This window comes from Mus caroli, unplaced genomic scaffold (assembly GCF_978045245.1).
Source record: "Mus caroli unplaced genomic scaffold, Mus_caroli_1 scaffold_2, whole genome shotgun sequence".
Taxonomy (NCBI): Eukaryota; Metazoa; Chordata; class Mammalia; order Rodentia; family Muridae; genus Mus; species Mus caroli.
In genome coordinates this window covers 122,037,641-122,065,092 of record NW_028227257.1, presented here as the reverse complement: position 1 = coordinate 122,065,092, position 27,452 = coordinate 122,037,641, and the positions used below count along the sequence as shown (strand labels likewise).

The 27,452-nt window shown below is 42.7% G+C and overlaps 1 protein-coding gene across 3 annotated transcripts in view; it reads left to right on the top strand.

Moving 5' to 3' along the window:
* The window catches only part of LOC147005916 (uncharacterized), a 99,018-nt gene that overhangs the window by 45,206 nt on the left and 26,360 nt on the right, over positions 1–27,452 (top strand). For 2 of the 3 annotated variants that reach the window (XR_015046532.1, XR_015046531.1), the window contains exons 2-5: positions 4,357–4,530; positions 7,853–7,947; positions 14,485–14,536; positions 14,802–15,043. Coding sequence is in view for 1 of the 3 variants with exons in the window: in XM_085834903.1 (XP_085691029.1) it covers positions 4,405–4,522; positions 7,056–7,121; positions 7,853–7,947; positions 14,485–14,536; positions 14,802–14,806 (336 nt within the window). In the remaining 2 variants the exon portion in view is untranslated. Of the gene's footprint in view, positions 1–4,356; positions 4,531–7,055; positions 7,122–7,852; positions 7,948–14,484; positions 14,537–14,801; positions 15,044–27,452 lie in introns of all 3 variants that reach the window. The other variant, XM_085834903.1, reaches the window with a different exon arrangement.

Below are 27,452 nucleotides of genomic sequence, written 5' to 3'. Positions count from 1 at the left end.
TACTCTCCATGAGCCATTCAGTTGTATGGCTTTCATGATCCCAAACCATTAACACATAGTAGACTTCTTATACATTATGAAGTCCAGCTTATAATTTGATATACAGCCTTGTCCTTCTCTGTACCACAGCTTTTGTGTAAATACTGCTCAGAAAATTTTGCCTCAGTGATGGTGGACTAACTAACAAGAACACTGGATTGCCTCCTGTGGTGGCAAAAATGAAACTTGATTTTCCTTCAGCCTCATGTCATATGACTCTTGAAGTCCTAACACTTGAACTCATAAAAACCATCAGGTGAATGCTTACTAAATCTGCCCAACGCTGCATAACTAAAGCAAACCATGGCATTGAGAGCTTAAACTCTTTAACTCTCTGGGAAAGATTCAGAGACCTGTGGTAGAAAATAGTTTACTATTCCCCTGAGGCATTTGATCCCGAACCACTGTTACTTTCAGTAGTAAGACTGAGGCCAGCCTGGCTGCCTAACTAACAATCCACCTCAGCTCTATGCTTTGGGTGGCTTTCCACTGAACTCATCAGAATGAGGATGCGTTCTCTTGTGATGAAAATGATGCTGAAAAGGTTACCTCCTAATGCAATGAAAACAAAAAAGAAATTGGAAAAAAGAAATTGGAAAAAGTTGGGCGTGGTGGCACACACCTGAAATCAACAGCAAGTGGAGTTCACAGGCACTTTAAAAACTCTAAAATAGTGTCATGTCGTTTTCAGATCTTTTAATTTGTGACAGTCTTGAGTCAAATGCTCATGATTTCCATGGGCTTGGTTAACATGATTTGTTAATCTGCACGTAGGCTGTGTGTGTGTATGTGTGTGTGTGTGTGTGTGTGTGTGTGTGTGTGAATAAACTGTTTTTATTGTATATATTAATTGTGTGCTGGCTAATTTTATGTCACCTAGAGTCACTGAAGAGGAGGGGCCTTAATGGACAAAATGCCTCTATAAGATTGGCAGGCCTCTGGGGCATTTTGTAATTAAGGTGAAAGGGTCCAGCCCACTGTGAGTGAGGCCACTCTTGGGCTTTTGTGTTCTATAAGAAAGCAGTCTGAGCAAGCCATGATGAACAAGCTAGTAAGCAGCACCTCTCCATGGCCTCTGCATCAGCTCCTGCCTCCAGGTTCCTGGCCTGTTTGAGATCTTGCTCTGATTTCCTCCAATAATGAACAGAGATTTGGAAGAATAAACCAAATGAACCCTTTCTTCCCCAAGTTGATTTTGGTCATGGAATGTATGCTGGTTGTTATGTTTGACCCGGGGAGTGGAACTATTCAGTGTAGCCTTCTTGGAATAGGTGTGTCACTGTGGTTGTGGGCTTTAATACCCTGGTCCTAGCTACCTGAAGGTCAGTCTTTTCCTAGCAGCCTCCAGATGAAGATATAGAACTCTCAGCTCCTTCTGCACCATGCCTGCCTAAACACTGCCATGCTCCTACCTTGATGATAATGGACTGAGCCTCTGAACTTATAAGCCAGCCCCAATTAAACATTGTTCTTATAAGAATTGCCTTGGTCATGGTGTCTGTTCACAGCAGTAAGACCCTAGAACAGTGTTTCATCCGTGTTTCATCGTAGCCATAGTAACCCTAACCAAAACAAACTGTTCCTTCCTTCTTTGCTTTGGCTGAGCCTGAAGCCATTTGAGATAGCCTGGTTTATCTTCTGTGACAGAATGGGTCTGTTCACAAGCTTAGTCTGTGAGCCTAAGCAGAAGAGAGAAGAGGGCTTAATTGTCCCCGAGACAGAGAGTTAAGAGTTTGATGTGCCAACTATGTCTTTCTACAGAATGAGCAAGGCCTCAGAGATCATGGTCCTCTTTGGATATAGTGGACTCTATCTAGGCTCCTGTTGACTATGTGGTCAACAAAGAGAAGAGGAAAACTGTAGCCTTAAGACCAGTCCTTGGACAAAGATTGCTAAACTTCATTATTGGCTTTTCCCCCTCCTGTTCCATTCACTTCCTCCGTGAGGATCTATGTGGAATGATAGAACAGATCCAAATCACTAACTATGGCTAAAGTCATGCCTACTGACTATATTGAGGTCTGACCCTTAAAGAGAACCTCAGGGGTACACCTCCAATCTTTTTTCAGACCCAGTGGAAGAAGAAAGGGATTTCCCAGATGGAGCAGAACCCTATGAGGAAACAGGCCAGATGCCCTGAGTGACTGGCTGGAGCAAAGCTGGCTATGAGATGAACTTCTGACCAGCAGCCTCAAAGCAGCCTGTTTCCAAGAAAGGCAAACACTTCCGGTCCAAATATAATGCAAATTTCAGGTTTTGTTTGTTTGTTCATTCCACTCCCAAATGCTTCCAGGAGGATGGAGGAGCTATTCTGGGTAATAGCTGAGATTGAATCCCCCACCAGCTCAGTGGACCCTGAGGTACCTGAGGCACAGAACTGGTATCCATCTGGAAAAGATCGAAGTTGAAGGCTCTGGCTTCTCTTAGCTCACTCAACACCAGAGCAGTTGTGGCTGTTACTCTCTCTCCCAGGCCAGGTTGTGCAAGGCTGGCAGCCCGGGAGCCACAGGTTAAGCCTTTCTCCAGTGCCTTTTGCCCCTTCAGTTATAAATCAAATTGCAGTCTTAACTTCAGGCTGTGTGCTAGTGCTGCCCTGGAGAACTCCTCACCAACGGGCACATTGGATGGCCAATGGCTCAGAAGCTTCTTCAGGCCTCTGTTCTGGCAGCCTTGGCTAGCTTCTTCTTTGAGACCTCTATCCTACAGCCTCAGTACGAGGTTTGAATCTCTTCCCTCTTGACCTCCTGTCTTGTGGGGAGGGTGCCAGTCATCTAGGTCAGCCACTGGTGCTGTGGTGGGGGAGGGATTACCCACCTTTTACAGGGAGGAGAAGTTTTGGTACCATCATGGAGATGTAAGCTCTAATGTCTTCAAAGGACAGACCAGGCCTCTAGGTGACAGAGAAGACACTAAACATTTGATAGAAGCTGTAAATGACTCAAGAGAACTAAGCTATATTTTGTTTTTATTTGTTGACACAGGGTTTTGGTATGAGCCCAGGCTGCCCTCAAACTCTCCATGCTCCTGCCTCAGCTGCCCACTACATGACTAACACATTTTCCAACATGACCCCTCCCTTTAGCTTCTCCACCCAGGAACAGGGATGAGGCCTGAAAACAGCTTCGGAGAGGAAAAACCAAGTGTGGATGCTAATAGGAGAGAGATTGACAAACTGGCCAATAGATTTAATACAGAGTGTCTGAAAGAAATGGAGAATTTATATGACTTAAATACACATTGCACTACTAATGGCTTGTGGGAGCCTACAGAGACATAACTCAGTAAATAACTCAGCTTTAAAGAAAAACTTATAGCCTGAGAGAATACAGGTTAATGTTACATATGTATATATGTATGGGTATATGGTGTATATGTATGTGCTATATACCATAATGTTTAATATTCTGCTCCATGGTTCAATCCTTAGACTTGTGTTTATGCATGTTGTGTGTGTTTGTGGGTGTCCTGGATGAACAAGAGTGCACACAAAGATTGCTTAATAAATAGGAAAGAGATTAAAAGTCCAAGTTAGATATCACTGGGTCTCTAAACTGGGTCTCTAGTTTAGATTCTACCACACCAGTCCTACCGTCTTCCACTTTATTTTTATTTATCTGGAAACTGAAGAAATGGCTCAGCAGATAAGAGCACTCATTCCTCACTTAGGAGGTCTAAGCGAAAGGATAAAATATACACATATAAGGAAAGAATTCTACAGCTATAATAATGATAATGGGCAATCCATTAGATTGAGCTTCCAGGAGGCCAAAGCAAAAAAGGAAATATAAAAAAAAAATTATATCTTGGCTAAAGACCACCTCCCATTACCAATTCTTCAACTTTTTTTTTAATCTTATGGCTTATAAGCATGGGTATTTATCTTCAAGAAGAGACTATTTAAGGAGTTTCATTATGGTTTTCTTCAAGTATTTGATGGGATGCCAAGTGCAAAAAGGAAAAGATTGCTTTGGGTAATTCCAGATCGCAAAACTAGAATCAATGAGTGTAAGTTAAGAGGAACAGATTTGGGTTAAAAATAAAGAACTTTCTAACAATTAGAGTTGTCCATAAATGGAATGAGCTGTCTGGCAAAGAAGTGAGCCCCCTGTTACTGGAAGTGATCAAACAGAGGCTGGCCGGCCATCTGTCAGGGATAAGAAGGATTTGTGCAGAGCGAGAACATTATGCAACAGTGAGATACAAGGCTCTTCATGACAGTTTTATTTATAATAGTCACAGAACAGATAGAGTCAACCTAAATGTCCAACCATGGGGGATTTGTTATTTATGGCATGTGTTCATGGGCTTTTCTTACAGGTCTTACATAGAATAAAAGCTTATTAAGCAATGACATAGGAGAAGCTGATGATCTACTGGTACCATGAAAATCAGGCTGTGGAGAAAGCACATATGGAGACTGGTGACATGGAAAGACACAGCTTAGGGAACGGTGCTCATCCACAGAGATCATCCTGGCATTTAGGTAAACAGGTCAGTTCTCCTTCACATTTTACATTGTTGTCTATATCTCCTTCTTTAGGCTCCAAAGTCTTACTGCATCAAGAGAAATGAAGTTGAGAAAAGCAGGAACATCCAGCCATAGTGGCTCAGGCCTTTAATCTCTGTTCTCAGTAGGCAGAGGCAGGCAGATCTCTGTGATTTTCAGTTTAACCTAATGTCTGTAGTGAGATCTCCCAGGCCTATCTCAAATTTCTGGGAACAATCAAAACCCTCCCCAAACAAACAAACCAGAAGAATTCCACGAAACCTGAAACAAATTTATAAAGTCCTTCATGACCAGTCCCAGAGGCCATTAAAACTTGATAGCTTATGATTTTTATTTGAAACACGGATTGACTGTAAATTATAAATATGCCTCAACAAAGGAAGGTTGCTTTCAATCATGTTTACTTTCAACAGAATAAGTTTCTGAGGTCATTTTCATCTGAAGACTGTGCTGGAGTCGCTGGGCATCAAGTGCATGTTTGATATCCTTGAGACTTATGCTTATGCATGTTGTGGGTGCCCTGCATGAACAAGAGTGCACACAAAATCTGCTTAATATATAGGAAAGAGATGAAAAGTCCGAGTCAGATATCACGGGTCTCCACACCAGCCCTACCTTCTTCCATTTTTTTATTTATTTGGAAACTGAAGAAACGGCTTAGCAGATAAGAGCACTTGGCGACTCTGTCAGAGGACCCACATGGAGGCTCACAGTTGTCTGTAACTCTAGGTCCAGGCCATCCAGCACCCTCTTCTGTCCTCTGCGGGCATTCCATATACATGGTGTACAGACATACGTGCAGGCAAAACACCCAAACCCATAAAAGTAATAAATAAATAAATAAATAAATAAATAAATAAATAAATAAATATAATAGTTTAAAAATACACTCTGTGTGTGTGTGTGTGTGTGGTGTGTGCATGTGTCCTTGGGGGTGTGAAGAGAGCATGGAATCCTCTGGAACAAGATGTGGGTGCTAGGAACAGAACTCTGGTCTTAACTCTTAACCCCCTCCCTAGCCCCAGCTTCCTTTACTTTAATGTGTACTAAGGCAGTTCTGGTGAGGCTTCCGTGTGTATCAGGCCTAGGGTAAGGACTTTTCCTGCGGTGGAAGCCTCCAAACAGTCTTCTGAAGTGAATCTTGTTCTAAAACGAAAGCACAGACACTCAGCCTCTTGCCAAGTTACACATAAGTGGGACCAACCTCAGGACTTTTGGTCAACCTCAGTCTCTACCATGCTGCCTTTGATAGGGGTGGGAGTGTCCGTTACTTAACATATTCGGAAATGCCTGGCAGAAAAATGGGCAATTGGAAAATTAGTTTCCTCTTAAGCTTTTCCATTGCCATTTGGCCCCAGAAAGACTTATGACTGTAATCCTTACAACACTCTAGCAGCACGCTTGGGGAAAGATGGCTGTGGAGCAGGTGGTTTTAAGAGTTCCCAATGACACCCATGTCAAAGTGGGGATTGTTAGAGACTGTCCTCTGGATGCCGTTCCGGGGCAGATTCTTTGATATTTCATCAATGATTTACATGGGTAGAACAGAAAATAAGCTGTTAGAGCTGACAGATGATAGCACACTGCTAGCAGATGACACCCATCGTCAGCTCGGAAGGCGAGCATCCAGGACAGGATTAGAATTCCAAATGGTCTGGCAAGATGGAGAAGAGGTGGAGACAGAGAGAATGAACTTCATTAGCAACTAGCACAGAGTAATAGCTTCTAGCGAGGGCCAATAAGATGATCTCCCTGGTGTGGCCAGGACCGTGGCCGCCAGTGAATGATTCTGGCTTGAGAGCCCATGGTGGGAGTAGCTCATAATTGGAAAGGAGACAGAAAGTCAAGTGGAATTCTGAAAATGTTCTGACAGATAGGACTATGTTGGATACACTCAATTTTCCCCATTCTGAAGGCACAGAGAAAGCAGGAGTCTTTGTGGCAGCGAGATGTTAGGCAATGGGAGGTGGAGGTCTTCCTTAATCTGAGAAAGTGAGTACAATTTGGAAAGTTGAGGCAGGAAGACTGCCATGAGTTTAAGGCCAGTCTGGACCGACCACATAGTGACAAAATGAGTTCAAGCCAGTCTGAGCTACAGTGTGAGACTCTGTTTTATAAAGAAAAACAAAACAAAACAAAACAGAAAGTAGATTGCCAATAGTTTGTTTAGGTATCATTTGTTGAGCCCTGTTTATGTGCTAGCAGACCAAAAGGACCAAAACAAGTTTCGTGTCCTGAGCTCAGAGACAATCCCTTGTACATGTATAAAGGCTGGGTCCCTGAGCCTGGTAGTGGTGATACACTCCTTTAATGCTAGCATGCAGGAAGCAGAGACAGTCATATCTGAGATTTAAGCCAACCTAGTCTACAAAGTAAGTTCCAGGACAGCCAGAGTTACACACAGAAACCATCTCTAGAAAAACAAACAAATAAACAAGAAAGGTTGGGTCCCTGAAATTACATTTCTACTAACTCCATGCACCTCGCTTTATTTTTCTTTCCTTCCCAGGGTCTCCCATTCTTTTCCATTTCATCTATGGAGTCTGTGGGTTTGTGTTTAGATCCCATTTGCAAGGTAGGACAAGTAGTTCTTCCCCCTCAAAAAAAGATTTATTTATTTATATGTAAGTACACTATAGCTGTCTTCAGACACCCCAGAAGAGGGCATCAGATCTCATTATGGATGGCTGTGAGCCACCGTGTGGTTACTGGGATTTGAACTCAGGACCTTCAGAAGACCAGTCAGTGCTCTTAACCGCTGAGTCATCTCTCACCAGCCCAGGACACGTAGTTCTATGAAGTCCCTCCCACCTGAGGCCCTGGCAGAATACCCAGTAACTCTCCTCTTTTATTTCAAGGAATTTCTGGAAAATTATCTTTTACTCTCCATAAGATACTCTTATGGCTTTGTTTAAAAATTGTTATTTTGAGAATTTCCTATAATACTTAAGTATTATAGTTACATAATTTCTTCCCTTACCATCTCCCCCTTGCAAATCTTCCCATGTCCTCCCAACTCCTACTAAATTTATGACTTTTATTCTTCTTATTATCATCATCATTATATGCATATATATATGTGTGTATATGTGTATATATATACATACATATACATATACACATACATATATACATATATATATATACATACACACACACACACACACACACACATATATATATATATGCTACTGTGGGTTTTGGGGACAGCAGTATCATCCTGAGAGGCATAACTTTAAATTGTTTTATAGATTATTACATAGAACTGTTTCTTTGATTTTCTTTTATCCCTCTTCCTTGGTTTAGCTTTTTTCAATATCCTGAACTGGAAAGGGAGGAGCATCCTAGGAAAGACGAATGTAGCTGAAGAGATGGCTCAGCAACTAAGAACACAGACCCAGGTTTGTTTCCCAGAACTCTTGGGACGTTTGAAACTCCACTTCCAGGGTTCCAGTACCTCTACCGACACAAAGCACACTTGTAGTACACATCCATCCATGCAGGCCCTCACGCACACACGCACATAAAGTAAATAAACCTTAAAAAAAAGAAAGGAAGAAAAAGAAAGACAAAGAAAGGATGCAGCTGGAGATGTAGCTCAGTTGGTACTGGGCTTATGAGAATGCAGGAAGCACTGGGTTCCATCTCCAGGACTGTATAAATCAGGCATGATAGCAAAAGCCTATAATCCCAGCACTCAGGAGGTGGAGGAAGGAAGATCAGAAGTTCATGGCTACAAGGTTATCCTTGAACTTGAATCTGAGCTGAAATTCATGAGACCCTGTCTAAAATAAGAGAAACTAAGGAGAGCAGGCAACAGAAATCTAAGAGCATGACTGTTGGGCTCAGAGAAGGGAGATGTTTAAAAAATGACAGGTTGTCTGGCTGTGGTTGACTGGGAAGAAAACAAATAATATTGTATATTATATTTTATATTATATGTATAATTTTATTTCTTTATTTTATGTATAGGAATACTCTGTGTGTATACCTGCATGCCAGAAAAAAAGCATCAGATCATATTTTAGATGGTCCTGAGCCACCATGTGGTTGCTGGGAATTCAGCTGGAAGAGCAGCCAGTGCTTTTAACCACTGAACCATCTCTCCAGCCTCTGAGGAATTTTACCTTGCAGAAACAAAACCAAGAGAAGATCCTTTGGCTTTGGGCATGGGGAGTTGAAATACTAAGAATGGTCAAGATTGAACTAACCATCACTGCAAAGCTTTATGTTAATGAGCAGGGGCGGGTCAAGGGGAAGCATGAAGAAACTCTGTGCAGGGGTGATAGCAGAAGTGAGGGAACTAGAAGAATAGAGTGTTCCCAGGAAGAACCTGCTGGAGAAGATGTGGTCTAAAGATGAAGCTGTACAGATCATCTGTCTTAGAGATGAGAGGCCATGCTGGGTACCAAAGGAGCGGGCGAGAGCCTGGTGAAATGATAACTCCCTAACGATAACTCATTCTTGACCCTTAACCTTTCATGAGGAACAGCTAATTACTGAGTTTTTATTTTGATTTGAGGAACCTGTTGGTTCTCGGTGCACATTGGGTTCCTTTTTACTACACATCTTGCTAATTAATGGTGTGAAATTGGTTATTTTTCCATGAAATCAGGCATTTCCTCCCCCTTTTTTTTAAAGAATTATTTACTTAATTTATGTATATGAGTAGCTGTCTTCAGGCGCATCAGAAGAGGGCATCAGATCACATTACAGATGGCTGTGAGCCACCATGTCGTTGCTGGGAACTGAACTCAGAACATCTGGAAAAGCAGTCAGTGCTCTTAACCACTGAGCCATCTCTCCGTTTCTGAAATTCTTCCTTTTACGGGGGTAAAGATCTATCAAAACTAAACCAGCAAAAACTGAAAATTGTTTTTTATTTTTTAAAAGGTTTAAATTAGGGGGGAAAAAGTGCTGGAGATAGCATAATAGCATGTGGCCTATCACTGAGTAATACCTCCAGGCCAGACCACAGAAGTTCTTGTTGTTGTTGTTGATGATGATGATGATGAGGAGGAGGGTCTTACTCTGCAGCCGATGCTGACTTCATACTCACAGCAATCCTCCTGTCTCAGCTGGCACAAGTGCTGACATTATAGGCATGAGCCCACCATTGCTTGCCTCAACTCAGACTTTTGAAGTAGTGAATCATCTGGGTTTCCCAATGACCTTGCAATGTATTAGTGATGAGTTCTGGAGCGAGAATAGGATGTGTTTAAAGTGAATACAACTTGACAAAGCTACAACTTTTGAAAAGAAAAACAAAAACCTCTCTAGTCCAGGGATTCCTTATTACTTTTTACAGAAACTTGCCAAAATAAAATCATCTAACATATATGTTTATTATGAAAATATCTCAAAGGGCCAGAAAGCTGCTTCAGTGGATGAAGACTTTGGCACCCACAGGACAGGAGAGAACCAAGGTCAAGAAGTTGTCCTCTGATCCACATGCACTCCGAGGCATGCTTGTGGGCCTCTCCCACACAAACAAACAAAATATATTTAATTAAAAATAATTTTCAAAACTCATGAATGTGGAATAAATACAAAATCCCTACTAGGACATACCATTTGTAAACAAATCTCAATCACCTTCTAGACTTTCAAAACACACACATGCACACATACATAGACACATATGCATGCACACACATATTCTTTCTGTGATTTGCCCACCTTAAATTATCGTATCTTCTACTTCCCACCAACATAACAAGGGGCCAGAGACATTAGTTAAGAGCACATACTCTTGCAGATGAGTTCAGTCGCCAGCACCCAGTATGTGACTCACAATTACCTGTCATCCCAGCTCCAGGGGAATCTGATGTCTCTGGCCTCCACAAGCACCTGGACTCCTGTATACATGCCCCACCTCCCCTATAAACACATAATTAACAACAAAACCAATCTTAAAAACCCAAGCATCAACAATTAGCAACATTACTATGGGCGGTGTTGGTAACAACATCACTTTATCATAGAGGAATCACCAAGATGACTCATAGCTGCTTGTGCTGAAACTATTTCTGCACTGGGGTCCTTCATACCAAATGATGGGGTTTTTGCCTTCCCTACTTTCACTGTATTTTAGACAAGGAGGTCCCCCCAGCCTCTCTGTTAAGGTGTTCTACAAAGTATGTCTGCTCAAACCTTGGATTAGATACAATCGAATACCACGATGCAGTTGTGGTTTTCTTTAGTTGGGAGTAGGGTGGCCTTCTCAGTTTGATGTGTTAAATATCTAGATCACGTCATAAGTGATGACAGTGGAAACTCCAACGGAAACTTCAGAGCTGATATCTCTATGTAGTCCAGCTAACACTGCAGTGCTAGTGGACTGGAGGGTGAGGGGGAGCCCAGTGGTAGAGCCTAGCAGGTATACATCTGTGTTCAGTTCTTATCACTATAAACAAGCAAAGCTAACATGGGAACCTCTACTACTGGATGATACTAGTAAAAACCAGGAGGGGGCATATGTAAGCTCTATTATATTGAAAAGATTACTATTACAGTTAGTGTCTGAGACACTTTTTTTCCCCTCATGGTTGATTCCCTAGACATGGGCACTTATCTTACAAGTCTTTGGGTCACTGGTTTAGTACAAGCTGTATATGGAGACTCAATAAAATTAGCTTCTTTTCTGCCCTCATTTCTCCATCTTGGGTCATTTAAAGCCCCATAAACATGAGATGCCATACCTAAAACTCACTGTGAATTTCACATAGGGAGATCTTAGTAATAACTAACATTGAATGAGGGCTTACCCTGCTCTTAGCGCTTTGAGAGGCGTTTCTCACTTAATGCTCACAGTGAAACTCAAGAAAGTCCTATAAATATCCCAGTTTTATAGATGAGCCAAGTTGAGATTTAGAAAGTTCAAGTGAATGTAGCTGTGGATTAGACACTGCTGCCCTCAGACCTGGAAGGAAAGCTTAGCATTTCACGGTCAGATGTCCCACCCCCCCCCCATCTAAGCCCAGCACTCCCAGCTGAGAGCTACATACCCTTACACCCTGTTTGCCCTTCCTTTCCCACTCATCCTTGGGTTTACCAGTGGGATTCTGACCTACTGTTAGCTCGGGGCATACCCCACACCTCACAAACTGATCCCTGCCCTTCCTTTTGCACACAAGTAGAAGATCCAACATCAAACCAAATTAAATGGACCAAATGAGGAGAATAAAAAGCAGCCTTAGACAGGTTTAAAAAGTAAATCAACTGGATGTCTGAATGTAGAAGAATGCACATAGATCCATATCTACCACCCATACAAAATTCATGTCCAAATGAATCAAAGACCTCAACATAAAATCACGTACACTGAACCTGACAGAAGAGAAAGTGGAGAGTAGCCATAAAGGCACTAGCACAAGAGGCAACTTCCTGAACAGCATACCAATAGTGCAGGTACTAAGATCAACAATGAATAAACAGGGCCTCATGAAACTGAAAAGCTTCTGTAAGACAAAGGACACTCTCATTCAGACAAGGCAGCAGTCTACAGAAGGGGAAAAGAGTTTTTACCAACTCCACATCCCATAGAGGGCTAATATCCAAGATTTCAAAAGAATTCAAGAAACTTGGTATCAAAAAAAAAATACAAATAACCCAATCAAAAAGTGGGGTACAGATCTAAACAGAGAGTTCTCAATAGAGAAAACTCAAATGGCTAAGAAACCCTTAAAGAAGTATTCAGCATCCTAAGCCATCAGGGAAATGCAAATCAAAACAACTTTGAGATACTGTCTTACACCTGTCAGAACGGCTAAGATCAATGACACAAGTGACAGCTCATGCTGGCAAGGATGTGGAACAAGAGAACACTTCTCCATTGCTGGTAGGAATGAAAACTAGTACTGCCACTATGGAAATCAGTATGGAGGTTACTCAGAAAGATGAGACTTAATCTACCTCAAGATCCAGCTATACCACACTTGGGCATATACATTCACAAAGGATGCTTTATCCTACCATGGGGACACTTGCTCAACCATATTCATTGCTGATCATATTCATAATAGTCAGAAATTGGAAACAACCTAGATGGTCCTCAGCGAGAGAATGAATAAAAAATGTGGTACATTTACACAAGGAAGTATTAAATTGCTTTAAAAAATGACAGCACGAAATTTGGAGGCAAATTAATGGAGCTAGGTAGAATCATTGTGAGAGAGGTAACCCAGACCCAGAAAGATAAATATGGTATGTATTTGCTTATATCTAAATATTAGACATTAAATAAATGATAACCAAGCTACACTCTGTAGACCTAGAGAGGTTAAGCATAAAGGAAGGGATGGGGTGGGTGGGAGCATGGATCTCACTGGGAGGTGGGAATAGAATAGATTTTATGGGTGGACAGGAGGTTGGGGCAGAAATAATCAGGGGATCAGGTGGAAAGGGGGAGGAGAGATGGAATTGCTGGAGGGGATGAGGAGAGAGGCAGCTAGAATTAGAAAGCATTTGAGGGGTGGAATGGAAACCTACCAATATTATAGAAAGCAGTGAAAACTTCCTATAATGTACAATGGTGATCATAATGAAGTCTCCACATAACAAGGGAGACAGAACTCCTACTGGCACGTCTTATCACCAAATGAAGCTTCTAGTGCTGGGACTGGGCTTCATCCAGTGGTGGGTCAAAGTGATCCCATGAACATTGATAAACCAACCTGCCTCCATCTTGGGCTGTAAAGCTCTCTTATATAAAAACAAAGTAGATTTCATTCCTGTTTATAAATAAATCTGTTTTAAGTATTGGGCTATACCCGTCCTGTAGCCTTAACAACAAATAGTTCTGTACTGCCTGTTCCAGAAAATGACAGCCAAGCCTTTGTTTCAAAATGTTTTTATGTCTACCTTGTTGTATTGACTTTGCAGTCATGTTTTTGTTTCAGGGGATCGTTATGACTAACGTGTTATGCTCATGTTCTGTTTCTATAACCCTGCCCATTTGCTTACCAAGTCCCCCATTTGGAAACCTACTCCTGAGTTACCACAGAAACCCTTATCTATATCCAATGCTGATCTCTTGAACCCCATCGTAGGCAGAGACATGAATATTAAAGCTTGCTTTAGTTACTTTGACCAGAAGTTTGATTGGTGGTCTTTCTCCTCACGTCTGTGAGATTAACTCATCCCCAAACAACCCAGGCTGATGCTAAGATAGCAAGTTGCTCTCCACAAACTGACAGCGAGACCCCATTGCTAAAGACAACAACCACACAACCCTTTGGATGTGAAGAGCTCAAACTCATGCCGACATAGACTTTTCACACCCATGACACAAAAAAGTATTCTGTGTGGGCCACCAAAAGAGAAACGTAAACACCAGCCCATCCATAAAACCTCTGACTTACAATCTGTTCGGCCTACAATATATGCCAGGGCAATGGTGGCATGAAGCTTGTGGGAGTGACCAACTGATGTCTGATTTGATTTAAGGCCCACTTCATGAAAAGACATCCATACCTGGCACTGTTTGGGTGACCAAGAACCGGAGTCTAGCTAGCCTAGAGACCTAGGATAAATTCAAATACTATTGATCTAAAAAAAGAAAAACTAACAATTATATGATATCTAATGCTATTGTTATACTCATAAATCAGCGCCTTGTTCTGCCATTGTCAGAGAGGCCTCTTCCTGCAGCAGATAAGAACAAATACAGATACTCACAGCAAGGCATTCTGTACTGAAAGATCTTGAAACAGGAGGCAGAAGAAGTTAGGGAGACAGAAGACATCGGGAGAACAGATCTGCGACAAGTCCTATGCATATGGATTACGGTTTCAGTTTAGTACTTTTATGGGACTCCTGAAGGTATAAACAAGGCAGTCTCCGGTTCTTATGCCTTCTCTTGGGGCTCTTTGAGTCTCCTGTTGGCTTGCTTTGCCCAACTTTAATGTGATGGCTTTTTTTTTTTTTTTATCTCCTAGAAACCTGTTCTAATGAGAGACAGAAATAGAGAAGATCCAAATGGGAGAAGAGGTGAGGGGCAACTGGGAGAAACAGAGGATGGGGAAACTGTATTGATTGTATGAGAAAAAAAAAAAAAACCTATGTTTAATAAAAGGGGGGAAATGGAAGGATGTAAATCAAGGGGAAAACCCCCAAGAAAATAAAACAGAAACCTTTAATATATTAAGCTTGTCTTAAAATACTGATGTAAGCAGCCACTTACAGTTCCTTCCTTTCTTCCTTCCTTCCTTCCTTCCTTCCTTTTCTTTTTCAATGGTTTTGCTTTTTTCCCCAGGCTGACCTTGAACCTGTAACAGATCATTCACCTCCAGATGGCATAGCTGGCATTGCACTTGCATGCTCCAGGACCCATGTAGAACTCTCCTTTAAGTTTCCAAGTAATAATAACCATGCCAGAAGGATGGCAGAAGCATCTGCAAGAAGTGCAGAACAGCAAAAGCAGTGTAAGACTCGGGGAGCCGAAGCTTACCCGGGACCCCCTGAGTGAACCACGTGGAGCCGGGATCGATGCAAAAGGCAAGAGGAATTTATTGTTCCAGTGCACTGGGGTCATCCCAGACAGGAAGGAGTGGCAGCGACTCCCCCCTCCCCCCACCCTCCCACCAACCCCTGTGTCAGTTAAGCGAGTTTTTATACGGTTATATGGTTTCCAGAGGCAGAAAAGAGCATCAGCAACTAGGCACAATATGACTGGTGGAACAGTGCACCCTTTAAACTGATTGATCTGCAGAAAATGAGGTGACAAGGACTTCCCTGGTTTGAAGTTGGGCAACAGTCTGTCCTCCAGAATGTGTCCCCACCCTCAGGTCGGTTCCCACCTAAGGGCTGAAAAATGTTAATTAGCCTTTCCCTTCTGGATGAGTGTTTCATGACCTTCCCAAAGTCCCTGAGCTGACCTTTTCAGTAGCCACTAAAGGGAACTAGCCCAGAGCTGCTCTGATAACTCCTAGGACAGATGTGCACAGCGTTTCCACTGACCTGACCTCCTCCCATACAGTACTCCAGTTCTCTCTCTCTCTCTCTCTCTCTCTCTCTCTCTCTCTCTCTCTCTCTGTGTGTGTGTGTGTGTGTGTGTGTTTTAAATATCCCATTTTATGAATTGTCCAATTAAAGCTTTAAGTGATAAGTTACGTGTGAAACCTCTGCTTTTCCAGGGCCTTTGGTTAAGAGTACATAGATATGGAAATCACACAGCATAGGAACACCCTCAATTTCCCTAGAGCTAGACATTATTTATAGCTTTAGCTGTTTTAGCTCTTTAACTTGGAGAGCCATCCACCCCTCTCCTAACCCAGATCCTGCAGGGAGTCAAAGATAGAGTGTCATCTCTAGCAACTCAACCTTTAGGATTCACCAAGCTTCCTCGTGTAGCCAAAGCCAAAATCCCAGAGTCCATGTCCAGGTTTAGGACTATGACATTTGCTATATCCAACTCTGTTTCACTTGGGGTCCCCCCAAAATTTGGCTAATCTGGGGGAGACGCTTGGCAGGCAGTGCTGACTTCTTGGCTCTGGCTTTCTATCCGTTGCAAAGTGACCCCTTAGCCTGTAAGAGATGGGTTGCAAAAAGGAAGGAGAATGGATGGCTTCCAGACTGCCACAACTCTCTGATTAAGCTGACCCGAGGAGCAAAGCCCTTTTTAGCATTTGAAAGGGAAGGCAATTGTATCAAGTAGCCTCACTCCACCGCCTCCACACTTTCCTTGCCCAGAAAACAAAGAGCAGCAAAGTAAAAAACACTTCATATTCTTATTCACTAAGGGCTAACAAAAACCTCCCAGGAAAAAGGGTCCTTTCAGGGGACAGTTTGGGAGTATATTGTTCGGAAGGCCACTGGCTTGAGGACAGAATGTTTACTGTCACCCAGGGAGGGTGGGCATGTACAAAGGTTACAGCTGTCAGAACTGGGCATTTCTGTCTGGATTCATTTGCTGGTGGCCACATTTTACTTGGTATTCAGCTCTGCAATGTTTTCAGATTCTTGGTTTCAGTTGAACTTGAACTCTGAGCCAGGACAACATTCATAGTCATTGAATCAGCAGATACTGACTGAACGTTACTGTGTATCCGTCACTGTGTTAGGTGAGGGAGGAGGTAACAGCCCAGCCCAGATGTAGCATCTGAACCCTTTGGATTAATAGATAAGACTGATATTGAATAAGGAGATATATGCTATTATTGAAAGACAGCTGGGAGAAACATTAGGAGGTGCACAGTGTTCTCTATTTGAAAAAGCTTACTAGGAGAGTGTCTGATCTCATTCCCTAATTCTTCACAGGAAGAAGAAAGAAACACACAAAAAGGCCCTAGGGAAAACGTAGCCTGGCTTAGGAATTAGAAGGTGCCTACCAAGGCTAGGGAGGACAGAATGGGTTCGAGCCCGGCAGCTGGAGAAGGTATGAGTTGCCTTCTGAAAGCCTTTGCTTCTGGGGCTTTTAATGAGAAAAGTCATTTTAGAGGTTCATAACCTAAAGAATTTCAGGGCCAGAGAGATAGAGAATGACTCAAGGGGTAAATGTTCTGTCTCCAAACCTGAGGACTGGAATTAAATCCCAAACCCCTCATGATAGGAGAGAGTCAACTGGCATACATTGCACGCTCTCTCTCTCTCTCTCTCTCTCTCTCTCTCTCTCTCTCTCTCTCTCTCTCTCCATCTCTGTCTCCCTCCTTCTCTCTCCATCTCTCTCCCTGTTTCTCAGTCTTTCTCTATCTCTCTCTGTCTCTCTCTCTGTCTCTCTCTCTGTCTCTGTCTCTCTCTCTCTGTCTCTCTGTCTCTCTCTCTGTCTCTCTTTCTCTCTGTGTGTGTGTGTCTCTGTCTCTGTCTCTGTCTCTCTCTCCTTCTCTCTCTCTCTCTCTCATACACACACAGATATTTAGAGGAAAAGTGTTGATGGGCTGGTCCTTGGAGATGATGCTCACACACAGGCCTGATGACTTGAAGTTAATTAATCCCTGCATCCAACAGATCCCAGCAAGTTGTCCTCTGAAGTGCAAGGGACAGATCCAGGGAAACCAGTTGATTAAGCTCTGTCAAAAGTCAAAGCCAGAAGTTCTCAAATTCTATGAATTGCTGGGGACATGAATGCAGATTCTGTGTAGCAGAGTCTTAGATATAGCCTCAGATTCTGCTTCTGAGCACAGTCCCAGGTGTTCATAGGGGAGGCCGCAGGCACACACTCCACTAACAGGTCTTGATTAGGGCTGTAATGGAGCTGTAGAACAGCAGACACAGTCAAGGGTTATTCTATGGGAAGAGGATGAAAGCATTAATATCCTTTGCAGGTCTCTGCCTTGGGCGACTGGGTGGAAAGCATAGATATCCAGCAGTTTAGCTGCTGGCCTGCTCTGGGAAGCCTCCTCCTCCCCTCCCCCTCCCACCCCCTGCCTCTCACTCCTCCTCCTCCTCCTCCTCCTCCTCCTCCTCCTCCTTCACCACCACCTCCTATGGGCTAGTAAAATGGGGAAGGCTTCTAAGTCAGAAGCTCCTGGCAGCCGGTTCCCCTGCTGCTAATGTATTTGCAACTATATACTGTAGCTCTGACGTTACTTACTTGTAGCAGTGGTGTTTAACTTCAAGCCTGTATTTCCTGAGTCAGTTTATTTGCCAAACAGAGGTAACAGTGTCCATTTTCAAAACTCTTGTTGACTGTGGATTGAAGCTTGAGTTGGGAAAACTGCACTGAAGAGCAATTTGGCAGAATTTATTAAAATTGAAAATACATATTGTCAAAGACTCAAGAATCCCAGGTAAATTTCGGAGAGACCCTTGAACAGTGCACTGAGAGTCTGCATCCAATCTGCATCCAATCATTCGCCGGAAGTGCTTTTTCAATAAGAGAAAACTAGACGTAGTGTAGATGTCCACCAGAAGAGAATATGCAAGTGAATATAGTAACTGGCATCCCGCGTGCAGGAGAGTAGTTTAAACCGAAGACTCTGAGTCTCCATAGAACATTATGGATGGACCTCAGAAGATGTGTCTGATGAAAGGCACATTGTATAGTGAGAAATGCAGTACGATCCATTTACTCACTCTTTCAAAGTAGACCCTATATTACATATTTTTATGGATCTGCACATCTATGGGAAAATAGACCAGAAGGACACAGCAGCTATGCTGGGAATAATGGATAAAGATAAAAAAAAAAAGGGTGGGGGTCACGTCTAGACAGATGATTATATCATGCCAGTAACAGAAAAGAATGACTGATTGAATCGATTCAGTTCTGTGCCTGCAGTTCAACCTTAGAAACAAAATAAAGCAAAACCAAACATAATACCATTGCTTTTCTAGGATTCAATGACATAATAGCCCAATGTCTGGCGCATAGTAAGGGCTTAATAAATGGCAATCATTACTATTATTATGCTTGCCTTCCGCACTCTCTCTTTTTAAGTTCTATAGACTCTGGCACAATGATCTTGTAAAGAGGAGGGGTGGGGTTGGATACTTATCTCTACCCTAAATTTCCAATTCTCATTTACTGGCACGAAGGCTGTACAAACAAAAGCTTTGGTTTGCAGCCAGGTATTGATGTTCACTGAGGCTACTCTAATGGGTTAAAAAAAAATATGCTCCAAGGCACGGACCCAACAGGAACCTCTCAGCCCATCAATCCAATAATGACTCCTAGGGAAAAGAACAGCTTACCTGTGTACAGCCTTGCATTTGCATAAGTAGTTTATATGAATCAGGACTTTGTTGAACAAAAAAGGAAAATACAGGAAAAAAAAAACCAAAAAACAAAACAAACAAACAAACAAACAAAAAACCCCAAAACCCCAGACTCTCTAGAAAAGCAGCTGGCTTCAGGCTTCTGGGCTGAAACGTAAACTTCTTGCTGTCATGCACCTGCCTATTTCTACTTCGTCCTCAGCTTGGAATGCCCACTCCCAGGTACCGATTTCTAACGAGTTATGCAAGCAGCTCAAAGAAGCTCTGACTCAGCTGGGCAGAAAGGGGAATTTATTGGAAGGAAACTTTAGAGCTCACAGAATTAGATAAAACAACAAAAGCCAGGTCTTGAGAAAAAGGTGGAGGCTGTAGGATCTTAAAAATGTACAGCTCTTTCTTTGGTCATATCATGAAATAACAACCCCTTCTGACTCATAGTGTCCTTCTCTCTAGAACGACTGGTTTGGTTGGCTTAGTTTAGGTGATATGGGGTGAAGGCGAATGTGATTGACAGCCCTGTTGCAACTACCTAGAATCGTAAGGGGAAGGCTCCCAGAAGAAAAGCTCCTTCTAAAACAACGGGGGATATTTGCTGGCTGATTTTGTTGGCTTGAGAGCTACCACAATATTCCACAGGTGGAGTGACTTAAATATTTTCCTCATGGTCGCGCAACTTCAAAGTTCAAAAGATATCAACTCAACTGAGTTCTGCTGAACGTTTTCTTCCGGTTTGCAGCCAGTTATCATAATGCTGTGTCTTCAAGGCTGAGAGAGCTCTGGTGTCTCTCTCTCTCTCTCTCTCTCTCTCTCTCTCTCTCTCTCTCTCTTTTTTTTTTAATCATAGTATTTTATTTTATTTTTTAAAAAAATTTTTATTAGATATTTCCTTCATTTACATTTCAAGTGCTATCCCGAAAGTCCCCTATAGTCTCCCCCAGCCCTGCTCCCCTACCCACCCACTCCCATTTCTTGGCCATGGCATTCTCCTGTACTGGGGCATATAAAGTTTGCAAGACCAAGGGGCCTCTCTTCCCCTGATGGCCAATCTTCTGCTACATATGCAGCTAGAGACACGAGCTCTGGGGGGTACTGGTTAGTTCATATTGTTATTCCACCTATAGGGTTGCAGACCCCTTCGGCTCCTTGCGTACTTTCTCTAGCTCCTCCACTGGGGGCTCTGTGTTCCATCCTATAGATGACTGTGAGTATCCACTTCTGTATCTGGTGTCTCTTCTAACTTACATAAGGGCATAATCCCATGAAGACCTTCCCCATCCCTCCAACAACCTCTAAACCTAATTATCTCCCAAAGGCCCCATTTCTAAATACCATCTCCTTGAAGGTTAGGGTTTTAAGCTATGGCGGTGAGTCAGTGGGTCTGCAGATATAACAGATGTCCACAACACAACTAAATGCGGTTTGCAATTGTTCTAGAACTCCAAAGGTCACACGTCAAAAGAGATGTTAGAGTGATGTGATTAACTAGCTTAACTAATCGTGGACCTTGACTCTACATGGTGTATACCCTCTCTTTTGTACTTTCAAGAGTGGGCTCATGACATAACGTTCCCTGTCTTAGTCAGGGTTCTCCAGAGGCACAGAAAACAAGAAAACGCATATAATTATAATGGAGGGTTTATTAGGTTGTCTTTCACAACCAGAGGCTGAGTAGTCCCTCACTGGTCACCGGTAGGCAATAGATCTGTGGAAACCAGTAGCCAGTCAGTCCAGAATGCTAGAAGCCTCCGAACCACGGGGGGGCTAATTATACAAGCTGAAATGAACTGACAGCCTGGGAGCTCTCTGGAGAGTCACTGCTGTGAGTCCACAAAGAATCCAGACTTGGACATTCTTTGGAGATGGCGGTAAAAACCACAGCTAACTGAGCTGAAGCCACACTTGTTTGCGAATTTGCTTCCTTTACCACTTTTTGTCCCATCCTGGCCACCAGACTATTATCCAGGGCTGCTCACACTCAAGGTGTTTCTTCTCAGACTTAACACCCATTTGCTGACTGTTTCTGGAAACCTCCTCAAAGACACACAAATCTTCACCAAATCTGTAGGTGTCTCTCAATCTAGTAAATTGACAACCAAGATTAACTAGGCATGCTTCCTTCTTACGTCAACAGATAGAAAGTCACATAAATTCTTAATAACAGAGCAATAGGGGGACCTCAGGTCTTCTGAAGGAGTGACTCTCAACTTTATCTTGGCCATGATTTTAAACCTGGTACACAGCTTTTGGAAAGAACACACGGGGAACCAGATCAATAGCTCTGCGAGGGAGTTTAGGCATAGGATTATTGTTTTGTTTTAGCATCTGTACCTGTAAACCCTCCGGGGATTTGAAGTGTGGGATGTCCTGATTTGGAGGGAGTTTTCTTTGTCCTCCTATAGAAAGGCTGCATCTAAGAGAGACTGTTTTAATGGCTACCATGAGAGGAGGCGTTCTTTCTGCAGAAGCCACCATTACCTAATAGCACGGTCTGAGGAGCATCAGTGACAGAACTGTTTTCTCTTGTAGTTGTGGAGCCTGAGAGGTTTAAGAGCAGGGTTCCCACAGGTAAGTAGCCAGGGAAGCTCCTTCTGCCTCGTGCAGCTGACTGCCATTCTCATGTCCTTCCACGAGAGAGCAAGCCTCTGCTGTCTCTTCCTTCAAGAACAGACACCAGTCCTCAGAGGTTCCCCTGTGCGATCTCCTTAATGCCTCCATGACTCTCCTAACTCCATCATAAGGATCCTGGAGCCGCTCAAGTATTCTGTCCTGGCGGGGAGAACTCAGGAAACTGTGGAGGGTCTTAATCCGTTAGAAAAGTCTTCACAGAAGCCCAAAGCTGTCTTGTCCTAAGTTCTATCTCTTCATGCTAATTCCACAGACAGGGCTAGAGGAAAATTGAGACATTGGGCAGGCAAGACTAGTAATTACTTGCTACAGATTTCACTTTTATGACTTCTTTTAAGTTCTGGGGTGGGGGTGGGGGGAGATGTGCTGGAGCTAGTGAGTATCTTATCGCCAATTCATAGACCACAAGACTACAAAACCTATTTGCATCAGTGTTTGGAAATTGCTTTCATTCTATAAATTCTAGTATTGATCAAAAAATGTAATGTGTATAAGAATCAGGCAGAAAGAATTTTATTCACCAAGGTTCAAATTTTTATTTTGAACTGTAAATAAGCTTTGGTGGGCGCAGGCTGGTAGGGAGGTTAGGAGATGGAGCCTCAGACTTTTTTATACACCGACTTCTAGACCGTGTTTTCCAGTGCCTTCTTACTTTCTCCTCTAGACTGAACCTCAGCTTGCACTTCTGGCTGGCAGAGAAAGGAAAGACTCGAAGGAGGATCGCTTCTCTAAGCTGTGCAGTCAGAAACCAGTGCTGGGGTGTGTCATCCAAAAGTTTATACCTGCCTGTCAGGCTTCCCCACCTTTGTCTGGAACAGCACTTTTATTTAGGAGAGATGATCATAGTGTGCCTGTCCATCATGTGGTCCTATTGAACACAGGAACCAGGAGATCCAGGCAGAGTGTGAGAACACTCTCTGGACACAGCAACTGGCCAAGAAGAACTGGTCAGGTTCCTTTTAAAACCTCGCCACAGATGAGAGGAAAAGAAGTGCCACCTTTGAGTTAGCATGGGACAGTCTGAGGCTGCTCTGCTATGGGTAGAAGTTGTGTGCCCCAAAATGGAGCTAACACAGAGAGAGGGGCACAGAATGTAGAGAGCAAGACCAAGATTTAAGTCCGGATGCTGTAGGATCTACATTTGGGGAAAGCTCATCTCTCAGTTGGTTCCCTTGATTTAGTAAAGACTGATGTGAGTTTATTTCCAGTTTACTTCTTGCAATGTCGTGGAGGCCATGAAGGTTGTAATTCTTGTTGAACTTTCCATGCCCAGGACTTAGCGCTCACCTCTGCTCAGAATGAGCTGTTCCCACTGAACCAATCAATGTACCAGCCTCACGGCTCTTCACACTATCTCTGCTTTCTTTGGTAGCTCCATGCTAGAACTGCTTCATAACCTTTTCCATGGTCAAAGCAGACAGAGAGAGCATTGGTGAAGCATACAGGCTCCAGGGTGGGCGAGACTAGGCTCAGATAAAAAGGGAAGAGCTTGCTAAGTTGTAAATTCTTCGAGTCCAATTGTCCTATCTATAGAATGAGGACAGTATCATTATCATTTATGAAGTAATCCTCATCTTTGTCGCTGCATTTCTCATTTGTTTACTGATTTGTACCTGTCACCCTGGTATGGGGCAGATACTCATCTGGAGCAAATCTAGTGTTTAAAACAACGAAAGACGCCTCACATCTGTGGAAGGTTAGTTTCCATAGTTGAACCTGTGCTGTAGACCTAGAAAGGCATCTAGGGCTGCCGCTGTGCTCCTCAGAGGCTGACCAACTCTTACCCTCCCTGGCACTATCTGCACAGCTCTTCTGATTGGTGACTCAGCCCAGATACCTTCCAATAAATCTCTTCAGTTTGTTTGTGTACAACGCAACCAAGGAGTTGGAATGAATAAAGCCACCTCAAAAGCTTGTACCGAGAATCAGGCAAGATGAAACACGTGAAGCAAGGAGTGCAGTCCTGGAAAATGAATACGTCATCAGTCAGGGTTACTCACTTTCATTGCTGCAATCTGACTGTTTACTTGAGTCCTACTCAGTTAAGCAGATTCCTCTTTGTTGCTGAGACATCCACTGCATGGAGCGGCCCATGGCTTCTTACTCATGTCTTCAGAGATGTTAAGTATCAGATGGTGAGAACAGCTATCTGTCAGTTTATCTGTCTGTCTTTCTCAAGATAACATCTTGCTACATAGTCCCGATTGTCCTTGAACTTGCAATCCTCCTCTGTCAGCCTCTGGGCTGTTGGGATTGCATGATGCTTACTCACACTATGCCTCATTGAGAAGTGTCTTTATAGAAAGCAGGCAAGGAGGATTGTTAGCTTCAGGACAGCCTGGGCTACAATATATACCATATATATATATATATATATATATATATATATATATATATATATGAGGCAAAAGAGAAGATGATGGAAAGACAATGGCACAGGTTGTATGACGTGACCACCATTTAAGAACTGACAGCTCCTAGAAAATGGCAGAGTCAAGGGCTATTGTTCCCTGAAATACCCAGTAGGCTAGTCACCTACTCATAGTGGGTTTCTGGATCTCTGGTCTTCAGAATTCCTACTGAATAACTTTCTACTGTTTGAAGCCATGAAGTTCATGACTTGTTATAGTAGCCACAGGAACTGGATTCATACATTATCCTGAATAACTTTGTCAAATGTATTGAGACCCCAGACATCCAGCTACTAGAGTGAAGTGAAACTTAACTCAATTTGTAGAAAGTATTCAACTCTTTCCTACTTTGATAATGTTTTCAAAAACTGGGCTGTTACTGTGTATTGTCACCTGTTCCTGGTGTCACAGACTGCCACCATAACCCTTTGGGTACAAGTTCCTGGAGCCACAAGTCTTCCAGAGCTGCAGTTCCCAAAGCTGTAAAGGGGCTACTGGGGTTGAAGCCAATACTAAAGCCACCTTCCATCCCACCATCTTCTCATGGGTGAGTGAGAATATAGCACAATACAAGCTTGATGGGCTTCGTGGTTTTCTTCTCCTCCTTGGGATGGGCCAAGTGAGATCAGAGTCCAAGAGAAGGAAGGACAATGCTGATGCCCTTTTCCTCTTTACACTTCATGCCTCTTGACCCAGCAACCATTTTTCCTTTTTCTGATTCTTTTACATAGTAGAGAGGTATTTGCAAATACATCTTAGGCAAGGTCCTCGCTCCACACTGCTCACAGTTACAGTTGGAACACTCTTCCATTGACCTTCCTTTCCTGGACTTCATTAGTGTTAAAAGTCTCACATCTTCTTCTAGAAATTCTTTAGCTGCACTTCATTGCACTTACAGGTTTGTGTGTATATTCTCTCTCTCTTTTTTTTTAAATTAACCATTTGAGAATTTCATACTATGTGTTCTTTATTGTTCAAGTTCTTCTCCCAACTCCTCCCAAATCACCTTCTCTTCCCTATGCATCTACCTTTGTGTTTTCTCTTTCTTTCTTTCTTTCTTTCTTTCTTTCTTTCTTTCTTTCTTTCTTTTTTAAACTCACCAAGTTGAATTTGTGCTGCCAAAATTTTCTTTCTTTTTTTTTATTTATTTATTTATTTATTTTTTTAATATTTTTATTACATATTTTCCTCAATTACGTTTCCAATGCTATCCCAAAAGTCCCCCATAGCGCCCCCCACTTCCCTACCCACCCATTCCCATTCTTTTGGCCCTGGCATTCCCCTATATTGGGGCATATAAAGTTTGCGAGTCCAATGGGCCTCTCTTTCCATTGATGGCTGACTAGGCCATCTTTCGATACATATGCAGCTAGAGACAAGAGCTCCGGGGTTCTGGTTAGTACATCATGTTGTTCCAACAATAGGGTTGCAGATCCCTTTAGCTCCTTGGGTACTTTCTCTAGCTTCTCCATTGGGAGCCCTGTGATACATCCAATAGCTGACTGTGAACATCCACTCCTGTGTTTGCTAGGCCCCAGCATCGTCTCACAAGAGACAGCTATATTTGGGTCCTTTCAGCAAAATCTTGCTAGTGTATGCAATGATGTCAGCGTTTAGAAGTTGATTATGGGATGGATCCCTGGATATGGCAGTCTCTAAATGGTCCATCCTTTCATCACCGCTACGAACTTTGTCTCTGTAACTCCTTCCCTGGGTGTTTTGTTCCCAATTCTAAGAAGGTGCACAGTGTCCACACTTTGGTCTTCATTCTTCTTGAGTTTCATGCGTTTAGCAAATTGTATCTTAAATCTTGGGTATCCTAAGTTTTGGGCTAATATCCACTTATCAGTGAATACATATTGTGTGAGTTCTTTTGTGATTGTGTTACTTCACTCAAGATGATGCCCTCCAGGTCCATCCATTTGGCTAGGAATTTCATAAATTCATTCTTTTTAATAGCTGAGTAGTACTCCATTGTGTAAATGTACCATAATTTCTGTATCCATTCCTCTGTTGAGGGACATCTGGGTTCTTTCCAGCTTCTGGCTATTATAAATAGGGCTGCTATGAACATAGTGGAACATGTGTCCTTTTTACCGGTTGGGACATCTTCTGGATATATGCCCAGGAGAGGTATTGCTGGATCCTCCGGTAGTACTATGTCCAATTTTCTGAGGAACCGCCAGACTGATTTCCAGAGTGGTTGTACAAGCTTGCAATCCCACCAACAATGGAGGAGTGTTCCTCTTTCTCCACATCCTCGCCAGCAACTGCTGTCACCTGAATTTTTGATCTTAGCCATTCTGACTGGTGTGAGGTGGAATCTCAGGGTTGTTTTGATTTGCATTTCCCTGATGATTAAGGATGTTGAACATTTTTTCAGGTGTTTCTCTGCCATTCGGTATTCCTCAGGTGTGAATTCTTTGTTCAGTTCTGAGCCCCATTTTTTAATGGGGTTATTTGACTTTCTGGAGTCCACCTTCTTGAGTTCTTTTTATATATTGGATATTAGTCCCTTATCTGATTTAGGATAGGTGAAGATCCTTTCCCAATCTGTTGGTGGTTTTTTTTGTCTTATTGATGGTGTCTTTAGCCTTGCAGAAGCTTTGTAGTTTCATGAGGTCCCACTTGTCAATTCTCGATCTTACAGCACAAGCCATTACTGTTCTATTCAGGAATTTTTCCCCTGTGCCCATATCTTCAAGGCTTTTCCCCACTTTCTCCTCTATAAGTTTCAGTGTCTCTGGTTTTATGTAAAGTTCCTTGATCCACTTAGACTTGACCTTAGTACAAGGAGATAGGAATGGATCGATTCGCATTCTTCTACATGTTAACAACCAGTTGTGCCAGCACCATTTGTTGAAAATGCTGTCTTTCTTCCACTGGATGTTTTTAGCTCCCTTGTCGAAGATCAAGTGACCATAGGTGTGTGGGTTCATTTCTGGGTCTTCAATTCTATTCCATTGGTCTATTTGTCTGTCACTATACCAGTACCATGCAGTTTTTATCACAATTGCTCTGTAGTAGAGCTTTAGGTCCGGCATGGTGATTCCACCAGAGGTTCTTTTATCCTTGAGAAGAGTTTTTGCTATCCTAGGTTTTTTGTTATTCCAGATGAATTTGCAGATTGCACTTTCTAATTCGTTGAAGAATTGATTTGGAATTTTGATGGGGATTGCATTGAATCTGTAGATTGCCTTTGGCAAGATAGCCAT